At 38.5% G+C, this 17,132-nt stretch overlaps 1 protein-coding gene across 4 annotated transcripts; it reads left to right on the forward strand.

Moving 5' to 3' along the window:
- Positions 1 to 1,688: 1,688 nt before the first annotated feature.
- On the forward strand, positions 1,689 to 15,608 carry C10H14orf28 (chromosome 10 C14orf28 homolog). 4 transcript variants are annotated; one of them, XM_064292413.1, is made up of 5 exons: positions 1,689 to 1,792; positions 4,571 to 5,095; positions 7,979 to 8,068; positions 9,530 to 9,664; positions 10,721 to 15,608. In XM_064292413.1, the coding sequence occupies exons 2-5, from the start codon at positions 4,572 to 4,574 to the stop codon at positions 10,902 to 10,904; spliced, it is 933 nt and encodes a 310-aa protein (XP_064148483.1). In that variant the 5' UTR covers positions 1,689 to 1,792; position 4,571; the 3' UTR covers positions 10,905 to 15,608. The 4 variants fall into 4 exon arrangements, with proteins under 4 accessions (XP_064148483.1, XP_064148485.1, XP_064148486.1 ...); XM_064292415.1 differs by lacking the exon at positions 9,530 to 9,664; XM_064292416.1 differs by lacking the exon at positions 10,721 to 15,608 and having other exon boundaries at positions 9,530 to 10,709.
- Positions 15,609 to 17,132: the final 1,524 nt, after the last annotated feature.

Consider the following 17,132-nt stretch of genomic DNA (forward strand, 5'->3'; position numbering starts at 1 on the left):
ACTAGGGTTCATAGAAATATTGATTAAAGGTCTCAGTGAAGTTTGTGAATTATCGAAGTATGCATGGGATCCATGCTTCTGCCTAGCTAAGCCTCAGTAGAGTTTAACGAACCATCTCACTGCCATTCTCTGTAAGTGGTGTCTACCGTATGTTTTGGGGAAAATAATGGCCCAATCAATATAAATTGAATTCCATGTCTTGTGGAGAGGCTGTCACTTTAAACATATACAATCCACATTTATAAACATTCTGAAAGGGTTGTTCATTTGCAGGACAGTTTTCAGAGTGGACTCTCTCCATATGAATCTCAACACAGTCACTAGTTTATTCTCTCAGAGCCTCAGTTTTCCTCATCTGTAAAATGCCACCACTAAAGGAACAATGAGAAAAACTAGGAAACAAAAACCACACTTTGTCAGTTATTAATTCTTCTTTTGGGGGGCAAAGACATCTTCTTCCCCTTCTGTTCTAAGAGATGTCCATTTATTCCAAACCCCAAGCTTCTGCCCCCAGCCCAATTTCTCTATTACTAGAGTCCTTGACAGAGGTTCATGAGGAAGGCCCCTGCCATAGCTCAGGCTGCCCATATCAGTCAAAAAGGTGTCCAACTTCCCCCAGGCTCAGCCTGTGATTGAGCCCCACCCTGACCTGCTGGGCTTGCGCTGAGCTCTCCGAATTGGTTCTTCTGTATTCTGGAGCTTGGAGCCCAATTTCTAGGCACTCACTATTTGTGGAATGGTTGGATGGAGAAATCTCAGTAACATCCCCATTTCTAACTGCGGGTAGAGGTGGACTGACAGTTACCCGTGCTCTTAAGGAGCAGAACCATGTGGGGCTTAGACTATGGGAGGATAGCTAGGGCTTACTAAAAGAGTATAGTGGTTGAGGGCACAGACTCCGGCATTAAGTACACCTAGCTCCAATTTCCAGCTATGTCCTTGTTGTGTGGAACCTTATTATCTCCAAACCTCAATTTTTTCATCTCTACAATGGAACTAAAAACTAATTTTTAACGGTATTTTCCATTGTAAATTACAGAATATTGACCAATCATTACCTTGAACACTGAAGACCATTTAACGCTCTACTTCGTTTTTTTCTAAATATATACTTTTTTTTTATACCTAAGTCAGAAGCTTTAATAATTAGTAACTTACTTCAGAACCCAAGCTTTCCCCTTCTGAGTTAATAAAGTGAGACGGTAAGACCTAGAAACACAAGCTAAAAACAACTAAATACCTAAAATGGCACAAACCTCAAAAGCCACGCGTGTTTGCCTACAGAGCCCCGCCTTCGAGCAAACTCTGCCCACTTCCGGGTGCCCCACCCACCCTCCCAATGTTGGAACGCCGCTCCTCTCGGCGAGGTCCCGCCCCCCGCACCTGATCCTGATTGTCATTGGACAAATCTGGATACTGTATACACACTCTACACGCGCACGTTTGGCCGGGGCGTCTTTGCGCCTGCGCAGCGGTGCCGTCTGGCTGCTAGGGGCTGGGGGAGGGGGGCGGAGGTCGCACCGAATCTTTCTCCGTAATAAGAAGCGACGCGTCCCGCGGTGCTGGCTCCGTGGGTCCGGTCGGATCGGCCTGGGCGCTGGAGCTGCGGTGGCTCCCGCCCGCAGCGGGTGCGATGGAGGCCGTACCGGAGCCCAACACTGAGGCCGGGGGAGGCCGAGACAGCCAGCGGTATTAGTAGATGAGGCGGCGGCGGCGGCAGCTCTGGCTCTCCATGAGCAAGCGGCGGCGAAGACGGGTGCGGCGGCACCGGCGGTTTTCGGTCCCCGGGGAGGTACGAGGAGTCGGCTTCCTGGTGGACGGAGACTGGCCGGTGTGGGAACGCTTTTCGCGGCCGGCCCTCCACTCCTACCCTCATTTGCCCGCAGTCTCAGGCGCTTGGTGGGCACTGCCGGGTTGGTGGCGCCTGGCCGTCTCACCGGCTCCTGGTTCGGGGACCCGCCCGCCGTCCGGGACCTGTCTTCCGTGCCAGGCCTTCCAGGGCGCGGCGGGCCCGGGGCTAAGGGCCGGGTGGGCGTGGCCGGAGCCAGGAGAAAGGTGCCCACAGCGCGCCCCGCCGCGCTGCACCGAAGCCCCGCGCTGGCTACATGGGGGAGCGCCTGGGTGTTTTTCAGAAGAATATTTCGGGGCGCTGATTAGAAAGGGGACCCTTTCCTTAGCGTTTAGGGAGTCCATCATTCAATGCCTTGGGCAGGTTGTCTGGTCCTCATGGCCAGTGTGTAGTAGACTGTCACCCTTGGAAATGACCGTAAAGGAAAGGGGTCGTTTTGCCAGAGAAATGAGAAGCGAGGAGATTGACAGGTTAATTCAAACTGAAGGGCGTGTTGATGCCAGCCAACCAAGTACCTCTCCCTGGGCGTTCAATACAGTTCCTAAAGAAACAGCTTTCTGACGGTGTGGCGAAACCTTAAGACTTTTAAGTAAAGCAGTGTGCAGCCATCTCTCCATCTTACTTATCCTTTTTGTTGTAGATTACTTTGGTACATGTAAATGCTGAAACTAGATTGTGCCCTCTCATTCTTCCAACCCCCTCCCCTCGCCTTTTTTTCCCCCAGAAAAAGACCAAAAATTAGTTTCATACTTTATGTGTGTGTGTCTGTGTGTACGTCATTGCAGTTTAATTATCTTAGAGTATAAGTATTGTTTTACGGAGCTGTGCTTAATCGTCATTTGGTCATGTCCAAAAGCTAATTTGAAGAAAAATATTACAGAGATTTAAGTTCTCCTTCCATTTGCAATAATTTAGGAATCTGAACTCAGGCCCTTAATCTTAGGATCTTGCTAGAAAGACCTTTGAAATTCAACAGAAGTAATCACAACATGAAGAATGTTATTTTCATTCTTACATAAATGCTGCATGATTTTTTAAAATCCGTTCAGGAAACTGGTCCTGTTGAGAAGAAACTGAGTTTGTGTTTTCCTAGACTCCAAATTTGCCACACTCTCTTGTTCCTAAAATTGGTTGACTAGAACCAACGTGTAAATGAACTATATATAAACATGTACACTTCAGACTAAATATAGGGTTGAATATTTTAGAGTCCACAGTGTCATGTTTCAAGCCTAAAACTCTGTGGGTGGGTGGGTGGGTGTGTTTAATATATTACAAAACTGAATTTTTAGTCTCCTCGTTTTGCAAGATCATTTTGAATTTATTCATTTCTCACACAAATAATTCAAAACACAGAGGTCTGCATTATTATCGAGTGTTGAATTCACATTGTGCTTGGGAGGATGTGGCATATGAAAAGATGGCTAAAATAAGACACTGACCGCAGTCACTCATTGTTCCTATTCCTCAGATGCTTTCCTTTTTTCATAAAAATACATATTTCCATGAAAGCAACATTGGAAAACCATGTTATCTTTAGACGTTTGTTTGTCCCAAGTAAAACAATTCTTTGAATACAATTTCAATAGGACCTCATTCCTCTGATGTTTTTAAATTTGGTTTTATGTAACATACACAGGACATAAGCATGTTTATTAAAACACTGTCAAGGCTTAAAAACAAAATGCTTTGCTCTCCTCAAGGTGGGAGTAAAGATAAGTACCTGCCAGTGTACAGAGAGAGGACACTTTAGTTCATAACCAAAACATACAGGGGGTAGGAGGGGAATCGGAATATTTATCAAGCTCTGAATCAGATCTCCACATCATGGCCTCTGTATTTAAAATTATGGGATATCCTTACCATTTAAATTGTAAGTACAAAGCCCAGAGTCAATAGAAATGATTTTTGTATTAGCTACACTGCTATTGGGAAACCCTGGTGGCATAGTGGTTAACTGCCATGGCTGCTAACCAAGGAGTCGGCAGTTCAAATCCACCAGGCCCTCCTTGGAAACTCTGTGGGGCAGTTCTACTCTGTCTTACAGGGTCGCTATGAGTCAGAATCGACTTCAATGGCACTGGGTTACACTGCTATTCAGTTAAGTTCTCACGATTACTCCTTGTATATCATCTTTCCAAGTTAAATGCCAGAATTAGTCTGTTAGAACAGAATTTGTCATTACATAGTTTCTCTCTACGTGTACTGTAATTATTATAAAGACTATCAAATGGTCCTTATTCTGTACTCCAGGTAAGAATTTTAATACATCAGTTTCTTAAATAGGACCACATCTATTAATGAGAAAATGAGGAATAGCTTATATTTTGGGGGCAAAAGGAGGTTTATATGAGTACACCAAACCAAGTTTAGTTTATATCTTTAAACAATTTTATTTTTCTTTAAGATTTTTTATTACATAATTTTCCTATATCACAGATGAAACCAGTAATACAGTTACCCTGATGGCCCATAAAATGGCCATTCTGTATCTCAAGAAAAGGTTGCAGTTTCTAAAATGGCCTGCACCATGCAGATTGCCAAGAAAATGCTGCATAGCTTGAATTATTTAAAAAACATTATTTTTTATTGCATTGGGAGAAATCTAACCAAACTTAGTTTAAATCTTTAGATAACCTTATTTTCATTTAAAAATATTTCATGCATTTAACATACAAAGTCACAAGTTTACGTGTTTTGTTTTAAACTTTTAAAATTCAGGATGAAGACACTGTTTGAAGAGATCAAAGCATCAATTAAAAATAACTATAACCAAGATCGTTCATTTTGGAGGCCTGTTCTTCCTTGGGGAGGTGTTTTTACTATCAAAGCTGGCCGCAAAGCAGTATCCTGTACCCCACTCTATGTTGAAATAAGACTGAAAAATACCTGCACCATAGACGGATTCTTGATGTTACTATATGTCATCCTTAATGAAAATGAAAATTTCCCCAGGGAACTCTCTCTTCATTTAGGTAGAGAGTTTATAGACTGTTTTCTTTACTTAATGGACACCTACAGTTTTACAACTGTGAAGCTACTTTGGATTTGGGACAAGATGGAAAAACAGCAATACAAATCTGAAGTTCATAAAGCTTCATTAATAATTGATTTGTTTGGGAATGAGCATGATAATTTTACAAGAAATCTTGAAAATCTCATGTCTACCATTCAAGAGAGTTACTGCTCGAACTGGCGATGCCCAACTCGACTGCGGGAAGATCAGCAGCGCATAATTATTATAAAGTAAGTCGCTATCAAGTCTGTTTTGTCATTTTCGGCAAAAATAAGATAGCTTTCTTTTTTTCAATGAACGGTACTTAGAAACACAAACGCATATATGATCAAACTACTTGTTCAAGTGCAGAACTTGTGTAGCTGTTTATTCCTTGGCCATAAAGCAACCACGCACAGATACAAGACTCCTCAGTAGGTCCCATGCAAAAAATATTAGTCCATCACATCCAAACATCTTAGAATTTACAAAACCAAATGATAATTATTTCAGTAGCAAAATAGTGAATTATTCAATATACAAAGTTTTACACTTGAGTTTAATAATATGATAGCTATTAATTCCTTGTGTCATTAGTTTAGCCTCTTGAAGAGCACTTACTATTGTTTTGGTATGTTTGAATAGGTGTCTGTTAGGTAGGCTAGCTCCACAGGAAGAAAAACATCAAAAGTACTCCTTCATGTCATGGCCGGAGCACAATTATAAACAGAAACCTCAAACATGGGATCTAACACCCGGAAAGGAGGGAGATGCGACTAAGGAAGGGTATTGGGAGCCAGCTGAGTATTTCTGCCTTTCAGAGAGAGGGCAGACCTCCAAACTGGTAAATGACAGGGAGGGAGACCAAACTGGTAAGCCCTAGTGAAGTGTTGGGAAACACTAAAGCTACCAGGAAATGAGCTTGAAAGGGGATAACTGCTAGTAGAAGAAAACAGGACAGAAAATCAGACCCAAACACATTGTTGTCAGAAGGGGTATTTGGCCCTGCGGTCCAGAAGAACAGCCTAACAGAATGCTCCCGTTTGGGAATGTAGATAATATAATTTAACTAACTAAATTCACATTTCTTCATAGCATGTTCAGTTTAATATAACATCACACTGCTTTTGGAAAATTGAAAATATTTAAATTCTACCAATTAATGGCTCTTTTCTGAAATACACTTTGACTCTTGTATTATTTTGGCTATGTTCATTTATATTAGAAGGTTTTTTTTAATTATAGATCTGTTTCCCTTTAGGCAATGCTAGTAGCTTTTAAGTCTTAAATATTTTCTGTGCATTTAGTGAATTTTATGTTCCACCTGAAATAGGAACATTTTTAATTAAAATGTTTTTGTACCAAGAGTAAAATGTACATGTATTCTTAAGTACTCTATTTCAGTGCTTCCTCCAGCAAATGGGGGCAAAAAAAAATTACTTCTCAGCTTGCTGTCTTGAATTTTGTCAGAAATTGAACCATGTTAGTATGCCATTTTATATATCCTTTAGCCAGAAAATTTCATTGAACTCCTGCCTAAATCTTTTGCCAATTTGAATATAAGAAATTCCTCAATAGAAGAAGTCAAGACTAGTAAACCCTGTCCATTATAGATCTGACAATTTCTGGCTATTTTTAACTTTTATTTGTTGGTGTATAGTAGTTTGATGCTGTATGTTAATGAAATGTTACATGACACAGAGTAAGTTGTGTTGCTGGTATGATGAGTTTTATTTGAAATCTCTAACGGGAATAGGAAACCCTGGTGGCGTAGTGGTTAAGTCCTGCGGCTGCTAACCAAAAGGTCAGCAGTTCAAATCCACCAGACACTCCTTGGAAACTATATGGGGCAGTTCTGCCTGCCCCATGGGGTCGCCATGAGTCGGAATCGACTTGACAGCAATGGGTTTGGTTTGATTTATTAGGAATAAGTCAACCAACAACCAACCCATTGCCATCGAGGCAGTTCTAACTCATAGCGACCTATAGGACAGAGTAGAACTGCCCCGTAGGGTTTCCTAGACTGTAATCTGTGTGGAAGCAGACTGCCACATATCTCTCCTACAGAGCAATTGTTCGGTTCAAACCACGGACCTTTTGGTTAGTAGCCCAGCACTTAACCACTCTGTCACCAGGGCTCCTTTTTTTTTTTTTTTTCCTTAAAGTAATATCTATTCAATTTGTAAAGGCTTTGAAACTATAATGAAATATTTACAGTTCTGTATTAATACTAACATTTTGTGCTATCTCATCTGTTGCTGTCAAATCAATTCTGATTCAGCAGCCCTACAGGACAGAGTAGAACTGCCCCATAGGGTTTCCAAGGCTGTAATCTTTACAGAAGCAGACTGCCACATCTTTCTCCTGTGGAGCAGCTGGTGGGTTCAAACCACTAACCTTTTGGTTAGTAGCCGAGCATTTAGCCACTGAGCTACAAGGGCTCCTTATGCTTATCATAACCCAAAAAAACCCAAACCCATTACCGTAGAGTCAATTCCGATTCATAGAAACCCTATAGGACAGAGTAGAACTGCCCCATAGGGTTTCCAAGGAGCGGCTGGTTGATTTGAACTGCCAATCTTTTGGTTAGCAGCTGAGGTCATAACCACTACGCCACCAAGGCTCCTGCTTATCTTAGATACTTAAAACACTTGCTTCATACTTTTTTAAGCCTTTGCCTATTTTTTAATCCTGTATTTAAAAGAACTTCTGAAGTACTTAGGGAACAAAAAAAACTTTTAACAGATCAGGTAACTGAGTCCAGGAATGACTAAGTAACTTGCATTTAGTCAAGTAACTAGCAGATTGCAGTCCTGCCTCTGGGTCCTACTTTCTTCCCATCCGACCAGGTTGCATCTTTTGAATCCTCTTAAAACTGTTTAATTTAAACTAACTTTCAAGATCAGTTTACAGAAAGATTTAATGTTTCTTGGACAGCCTCATGCATTAGCATTTATTGAATTCACCTGGTTTCTATATAGCCACAAGATGTACAAACATGAATAACAGAAGTCATGTTTTCTGTACTCGCTTTTTCTAATAATGGATTGACCTGTAAAATTTGATATCCTAACAGTGTATTAACCTGTAAAATGCTGTAGCAGTTCTTAACATGCATTTTGCAACTATTATAGTCCTCCCCAAGAAATTCCACATGGAAACTTGATACGACTGGCTGTGGATGAGTTATTCTGTTCCAAGATTGAACTGTGTGAAGAGCGTGGGTAAGTATATGATAGGCATTAAAGGTAAAAGTATTTCTGTGTTGTTTGTAAAGATGCCTGGGGTGATATGCTCCTTAATATTAATACTTTATGCAATAGCAACTGAAGTTTTCAGGGAGTTTACTTTGCTGTTTTCCAGTCTAATATGCCCATTTTATGCTATGTTGTCATTATCAAATATCAGTATATAGAGTGAGATATTACAGCTAATTGATGAATACAAAGCCAAATGCCTTTTCTTTTTTTCCCACTGCTGAGTAGGTACAATAAAACCTTGGTTAACCGGAACCCAGCTAATCGGGACCCTCAATTTACTGGATTTTTTTCTGCACTTCACATTTAGGAGAAAGAGGTAAATGACAACCAAAACAATTTAACATAATAAAACAAACAAAAAAGAAAGTCCAGAGGGGCAGAACATATTCAACCCAATCTCTTCACAGTTTCTATACCTACAATATTGTACAATGAGTATTTAGAAGGATGGTGTTGCAGCTAATTAATTACAAAAGAAAGAAAAATTAAACTGTGTTCAGCTAATTGTACTCATTAAGTCCAGAAACTAAGCTAATATATTTTAGATGCATTTTTAGTAACAAATAGTGAACTAGAAATGGTTTTCTGGTTAACTTAGTTTAGTCAGTAATGTTTGTTAACCAGAATACTGTGCCCTGAGCATTCCGGTTAATCGAGATTTTACTGTATAATTTCTTGTATTCTGATCCACGTGCTCAATACCTGATAATATCAAGAAAAAAATAATTTGTTTCATGCTAGTAGAAGATCCTACTGGCAAAAGGATGCAAAAGGGAATTTTGAACCAGTGCAAAGAGGACTCTAAGAGTCATTTAATTCACCTCTCTGACATTATTCCTCATTGAAACCAGCTCAGAGAGAGAAAAATATATCTACAAATAAAAGCTTTAATATCAGTTCAGCAGACTACATGTGATTATAAGATTAAATAGAAATAACTTTTCATAGAGTTTTGAAAGTATCATTTCTAGTTCAGATAATCTCACAGCTTATAAACTTCTAGGAATAGGAAGAAACCAAACAAAAACCAAACATGTGGCTGTTGAGTTGATTTTGACTCACAGCGACCCTACAGGATAGAGTAGAACTAACCCATATGGTTTCCAAAGCTGTAAATCTTCACAGAAGCAGGCTGCCACATTTTTCTCCCACGGAGTGGCTGGTGGAATTGAACCACTGCCCTTTCAGTGAGCAACCAAGCACTTTGACTACTGCAGCACCAGGGTTCCTGGGAATAGGTAAATCATGTAATAAATTGCAAAACCATTGCCCATACCTAAAATAGGTAATTATGCTTACCTATTTTTTTTTACCTTATGAATTTACCCATCTTCTGGAAAATTAAATTCATAAAGACAGTCCAGAAGTATTGAAAGGCACCTTTGTCTCAACGGTAGTAATGTCCGTGCCTGTTTTCCATTTTAGGTGTGGTGGCTTAAGAGAATTTTCCCAACGAATTTTCTGCCATGGGGCACCCCCTTTTGTTGTCTTAAATATGCAGCATTGGAAATGTGAAGATCTGGCATATGTACCGTATTACTTGGATTTATCTGACCACAAGTAGGTGTTTTTTTTAAACTAATAGAAAATAAATTTCTTTTACATTTTTTATGCTCTGGTATCATGATTTTGACTAACCCTGAAGAAAAGATTGTTGAAAACTCATAGCTGTCTCTAAATTCATGTATTCTGAATAGGATCTGAATCTATGGGAGTCAGTAAGTGGCAGTGTGCATAGTGGTTAAATGCTTGGGCTGTGGAATAGGCAGAATTGGGTTCAAATACCAGCCCATTTTATATGCTATGTAACCTTGGGCCAATAACCTAATCAGTTTGCTTCTGAAGTTTTCTTATGTATATAAGAGAGACAGCAATATCTACTTGGTACCATTATTGTGAGGATTGAATGAGATTGCACATATAAAGTGGTTAGAATAGTGCCTGGCACATAAATGTAAACAGTCAATGCTGGCTATTATTTTATTACAAATCAAAGTAGTATATAGGAGGTCATCGTTTAAGCATAAAATGTTACTTATCATTATAGATATAAAAAAATGCATACAAATTAGGACATATAGGGTTCTTTTAACTTTTTGCCTTGGAAAGTATTCCTGTGTGTTTTCTCTTTTTTAATAGAAGTGTTGTTGTTAGTTGCCATCAAGTTGATTCCGATTCGTGGCAACACCATATGTTAGAGTGAAACTGCTCCATAGGGCTTTTTTGGCTATAATATTAACAGAAGCACATCACTAGGCCCTTTCTTCCTCAGTACCACTGGGTGGGTTCAAACTGCCAACTCTTAGGTTAACAGTAGAGCATAAACAGTTTGTACCACCTAGGGACCCTAATAGAACCATAAAGGTCATGAATTGATCTGTTAAAAATGTTTTTAAAAATTCTTAAATTATATCAATTAAAGAGATTCTTAAGCATTTTGCTCCAAATTACCAGTTACAGTACATGGTTTATACAGGTGGATATGTTTTTAAGGGAACAGGATACAAATAATCTTGATTTTTTTAATTCCTTAGTTAAGAATTTCAGGAATATTTCTGTTAAGAACAAAGTATTACGATTTTCTGCTACACTTAGACTTGGTCATTTACCTCACAGGTATTTGTTGGAAGGCGCCACGTTATTTAACAAAGAGGAGCATCATTATTCTGCCGCTTTCCAGATTGATGGACATTGGATGCACTATGATGGCCTCAGAAATGTGAATTTAATTTTGTTAAATAAACCCCCAGAGTTTCTCCTCTTGTCATCATTGGTTTATATTCGAGCAACAGAGAAATAAATATAGACCGATGCTAAATTACATTGTTTCCCTACTGCCCATGCTCCCCAGATTAAGGGCTTCTTTTGTGTATACTTGGTATCCAAGGAAATAGTTCAACTATACTAGTTTCAGAAGAGTATGACCCAGTGTTTAGCCCCAGGTAAATGTTTTCTATAGAAGATCTATGCAAAATATTTGTATTTTTTTATATTTCCTGGGTTATTTTCATACAAGCATATTTTATGTTGAAATAAAATGTATCTTTTAGCCTTTGTAGTTTTTATTTATATGTACTTCAACAGTTTGGGGGTTCTTCGGCAACGGTTTTTATAATTTTGTTCTTGAATCCGAAATACTTTGTCCTTTGAATTCTAAATTTTCTTTTTTGGATATCTAAATAAAAGCTGGGTAGAAGTCAATATTTCAGTTTATGTGAATTTAACAGTTCCAAATACATCTATTTCTTCGTCCTACCTCGCTGTAATCCAAAGTGCACTGTTGGATCTGGTATGGATTTGAATGTACAACCTACAGATGGGTTAATTGATTTTACCCATTGATTTACCTGTTTTGCATAGAGCAATGTTTAAAAGTATATAGGTGAGAGTGTTTTTTCTGGGCTTGAACTATTTATTTATAATGGAAAATTACTTCAACCACTTGCTCTAAAGCATTATAAACCTGCCAAGAGATTTTAAGTGTTATCTAAGCTTCCAGGCTTAATTAAAGTTATTGTTACAAATTAATTCTTTTAACTATCCTAAACTTTTATCTCATAACTAGATCTAATGGAAATTGTCTTAAAATACATTTTACAGATAAGTCAACCATAAAAAGTATTAAGCAACTGGATATTTACTAATGTTGGACTAACAATAGAAATGTAATTTATACATTGAAGAGGAAAATGAATGCCTGGGAATATCTCTCTTCCTTGTAAATTTTATATTGGCAGAAAAAAAAATACTTAAATTTTTGGGGTGACATCTGCGGGTAGCATGAGGCTTTGATTTGCAATATAAGTCACTGACTTTTATACTGATGAGAATATTATGTCTCTTTATAAAGACCCTAAGATCTCTCTTCCTTTCAAAGGAAAAAAAGAGTCTCAAGGGAGAATACTTTTTGAAATTTATCAGCCTCTATTTTAGTGTTTACATTTTTAGAAAAGACTCTGCCTTAGGTTTTGCGTTAAGCACAGTATATTTGGAGACTTTTATGTGACAACACACTTCACTGCCACATACCAAATTGCAAGGTTTAATTCAGTAAATTAAATCTTCCATTAGTTTGGTGCCACATTAACATAACTTACCAAACAATGGGAACGATAAATGTGGATATTTGTATCACTTTGAGAAAATGCTATGAAAATTCCTTTTTTACACAAAATAAAAAATAGTGATTTATTTTACAAAGGAATTTGCCACAGAATTTATTTAAATAGTGTCTCAAGTATATTCAAATAGGATTTGATTTATAGTGAACTTTTCCATGGACACGTTATTGCATGAATCAAAGTATACAAAAACACAAATATTAAAATATACATGAATGGTGTCATTACCAAAGTTATTCTTCATGCAGATTTATTCTTTTAGCAATTGCACTTTATCTGAAATAATACTGCTTTATTACAGAACGATTTACCTACCTCACAGGGTTGTTGTGAGGATTAATGATATTTGTTAAAATCTTGATCACCTTGACATATGCTAATAAAAAAACATTTTTTCTATGTCTTTCATGTACAGGCGAGTCTCCCAGATTCTCTCTTACCAATGGACTTTTCATATTTTTTTAAAACTGTTTAGGCAGTAGCTCATATTAATAATGGATTCCAAAACTCAGATATATATAGATGGAAGTAATTCTTAAAGTACCTTCTGCTTTTGCTTCTAGAGTGCAGAGAACAGATTTTTAAAGTGCTCTCCAAAGGATGAACATCATGAAATATTCGTAGCAGATACTTACTAGCAATGTATTACATTAGACTAAACACATTTTAATGAAGCAGTCATATATAATTTACCTCTTGGTTTCTCAGCCCATGGCCATAAGGCAAGTGATTAATTGAAATTTTACAAGAAAATAGGAAGGATTGGAACCATTTTGTCTCACTTTATTTGTACTTCAGTCTCATTTTGTTTACCTTCAGGTCCCCTACATGTGTTTATAGTCCCTGGGAGTACTTATCTCTGGTAAATTAGCCTAAAAATAGAAATTTCGACAAATGTATTCCAAACCTAATTTGCTTACCAATTAGAGGAGGTATACTAGAATTAGAGGTATATACTAGAAAATATTTCCATCGTACCTTCGAACTAATATCTGTTGGCATTTAGTTTGCTCCTTCCAACAGGATTTACTCAGGAATTCTCAACCTTGGTATTACTGCTATTTTGGACTGTATAATTTTTTATGACAAGCAGGGGTGGGCAGGAGACCTATACATTGTTTAGCAGCATCCTGAGTCTTGACAACCAAAAATGTCTCCAGATGTCTCTATTGAGGGCAAAATTGTCCGGGTTGAGAACCACTGGATTAGCTTGAGAAATACTGTTAATCACTAGTAGTAAATAATACACAAAACTTCATTTTAATCATATAAATTACTTCCCATACACACATTTCCTAAACCATCTGCCTTACTAATATAATCCGAGAAGTTTGTGAATTAAATTTGATACTTAAATAAAGACAATTTATGGTATGTAAGATTAGTGTTCCTTTTGATATCCCTAGTGCCAGGAATATGTATTGTACCACAGTAATGGATAATAATGGATCTGCCCTCAATGCCCATGGATGCAGCAGTCAAAAAATCAAATGACATATTGCATTGGGCAAATCTATTCCAAAAGACCTCTTTAAAGTGTTAAAAACTGAACATGTTTTATTCAACATTGTGCTAGAGGTCCTAGCCAGAGCGATTAGGCTAGACAAAGAAATAAAGGGCATCTGGCTTGGCAAGGAAGAAGTAAAATCATCTCTATTTGCCGATGACATGATCTTATACACAGAAAACCCTAAGGAATCCTCCAGAAAACTACTGAAACTAATAAAAGATTTTGGCAGAGTCTCTTAAGTTATAAGATAAACACACAAAAATCATTTGGATTCCTCTACATCAACAAAAAGAACGTCGAAGAGGAAATCACCAAATCAATACCATTCACAGTAGCCCCCAAGAAGACAAAATACTTGGGAATAAATCTTACGAAAAATGTGAAAGACCTATACAAAGAAAACTACAAAGTACTACTGCAAGAAACTAAAAAAGACCTACTTAAGTGGAAAAACATACCTTGCTCATGGATAGGAAGACTTAACATAGTAAAAATGCCTGTTCTACCAAAAGCCATCTCTACGTACAATGCACTTCCGAACCAAATTCCAATGACATTTTTTTAATGTGATGGAGAAACAAATCAACAACTTCATATGGAAGGGAAAGAAGTCCCAGATAAGTAAAGCATTACTGAAAAAGAAGAAGAAAGCGGGAGGCCTCCTCTACCTGATTTTAGAACATATTATACAGCCACAGCAGTCAAAACAGCCTGGTACTGGTACAACAACAGGCACATAGACCAGTGGAACAGAATTGAGAACCCAGATATAAATCCATCCACATATGAGCAGCTGATATTTGACAAAGGCCCGGTGTCAGTTAATTGGGGAAAAAATAGCCTTTTTAACAAATGGTGCTGGCATAACTGGATATCCATTTGCAAAAAAATGAAACAGGACCCATACCTCACACCATGCACAAAAATTAACTCCAAGTGGATCAAAGACCTGAACATAAAGACTAAAACGATAAAGATCATGGAAGAAAAAATAGGGACAAAGTTAGGAGCCCTAATACAAGGCATTAACAGAATACAAAACATTACCAAAAATGATGAAGAGAAGCCTGATAACTGGGAGCTCCTAAAAATCAAACACCTATGCTCATCTAAAGACTTCACCAAAAGAGTAAAAAGACCACCAACAGACTGGGAAAGAATTTTCAGCTACGACATCTCTGACCAGCGCCTGATCTCTAAAATCTATATGATTCTGTTAAAACTCAACCACAAAAAGACAAACAACTCAATCAAAAAGTGGGCAAAGGATATGAACATGCACTTCACTAAAGAAGATATTCAGGCAGCTAATAGATACATGAGAAAATGCTCTCGATCATTAGCCATTAGAGAAATGCAAATTAAAACTACGATGAGATTCCATCTCACTCCAACAAGGCTGGCATTAATCCAAAAAACACAATAAATGTTGGAGAGGCTGCGGAGAGATTGGAACTCTTATACACTGCTGGTGGGAATGTAAAATGGTACAACCACTTTGGAAATCTATCTGGCATTTTTTAAAAGAACTACCATACAACGTAGAAATCCCACTCCTCGGAATATACTCTAGAAAAATAAGAGCCTTTACATGAACAGATATATGCACACCCATGTTTATTGCAGCACTGTTTACAATAGCAAAAAGATGGAAGCAACCAAGGTGTCCATCAACGGATGAATGGTTAAATAAATTATGGTATATTCACACAATGGAGTACTACGCATCCATAAAGAACAGTAAGGAATCTGTGAAACATTTCATAACATGGAGGAATCTGGAAGGCATTATGCTGAGTGAAATTAGCCAGATGCAGGACAAATATTGTATAAGACCACTATTATAAGATCTTGAGAAATAGTATAAACTGAGAAGAACACGTACTTTTGTGGTTATGAGGCGGGGAGGGTGGGAGAAGCTTATTTACTGATTAGTTAGTAGATAAGAGCTACTTTAGGTGAAGGGAAGGACAATACTCAATACACGGAAGGTCAGCTCAACTGGACTGGACCAAAAGCAAAGAAGTTTCCGGGATAAAATGAATGTTTCGAAGGTCAGCGGAGCAAGGGCAGGGGTTTGGGGACTATGGCTTAAGGGGACTTCTAAGTCAATTGGCAAAATAATTCTATTATGAAAACATTCTGCATCCCACTTTGAAGTGTGGTGTCTGGGGTCTTAAATGCGAACAAGGGGCCATCTAAGATGCATCAATTGGTCTCAACCCACCTGGATCAAAGGAGAATGAAGAACACCAAGGTCACACGATAACTATGAGCCCAAGAGACAGAAAGGGCCATACGAACCAGAGACTTAGATCATCCTGAGACCAGAAGAACTAGATGGTGCCTGGCCACAACCAATGACTGCCCTGACAGGGAGCACAACAGAGAACCCCTGAGGGAGCAGGACAACAGTGGGATGCAGACCCCAAATTCTCATAAAAAGACCAGACTTAATGGTCTGACTGAGACTAGAAGAATCCCTGTGGTCATGGCCCCCAAACCTTCTGTTGGCCCAGGACAGGAACTATTCCTGAAGACAACTCATCAGACATGGAAGGGACTGGACAATGGGTTGGAGAGAGATGCTGATGAAGAGTGAGCTACTTGTATCAGGTGGACACTTGAGACTGTGTTGGCATCTCCTGTCTGGAGGGGAGATGGGAGGGTAGAGAGTGTTAGAAACTGGCAAAATCATCACGAAAGGAAAGACTGGAAGGAGGGAGCGGGCTGACTCATTAGGGGGAGAGTAAGTGGGAGTATGGAGTAAGGTGTATATAAGTTCATATGTGACAGACTGACTTGACTTGTAAACTTTCACTTAAAGCACAATAAAAATTATTTAAAAAAAAAGTGAAGATGTCACTTTGAGGACAAAGGTGAGCCTGACCCAAGCCATGGCATTTTCAGTCACCTCATATGCATATGAAAACTGGACAATGAATAAGGAATACCAAAGAAGAATTGATGCACTTGACTTACGGTGTTGGCGAAGAATACTGAATATACCATGGACTGCCAGAAGAATGAACAAATCTGTCTTGGGAGAAGTACAGCCAGAATGCTCCTTAGAAGGGAGGATGGCGAGACTTCATCTTGTGCTTTGGACATGTTATCACGAAGCACATTAACTGGAGAAAGACATCATGCTTAGTACAGGGCCAGTGAAAAAGAGGAAGACCCTCAATGAGATGGATAGATACAATGGCTGCAATAATGGACTCAAACAGAGCAACTATTACGAGGGTGGAGCAGGATCGGACAGCATTTCGTTCTGTTGTAGGTGGGGTTGCTATGAGCCAGAATCGACTCCATGGCACCTAACAACAAGGTTAAAATATATATATATATCAGTGGGTTCAAGTGATGACAGCCTCCCTCCTCTATTATGAATTTC

Source organism: Loxodonta africana, chromosome 10, assembly GCF_030014295.1.
Source record: "Loxodonta africana isolate mLoxAfr1 chromosome 10, mLoxAfr1.hap2, whole genome shotgun sequence".
Classification (NCBI taxonomy): domain Eukaryota; kingdom Metazoa; phylum Chordata; class Mammalia; order Proboscidea; family Elephantidae; genus Loxodonta; species Loxodonta africana.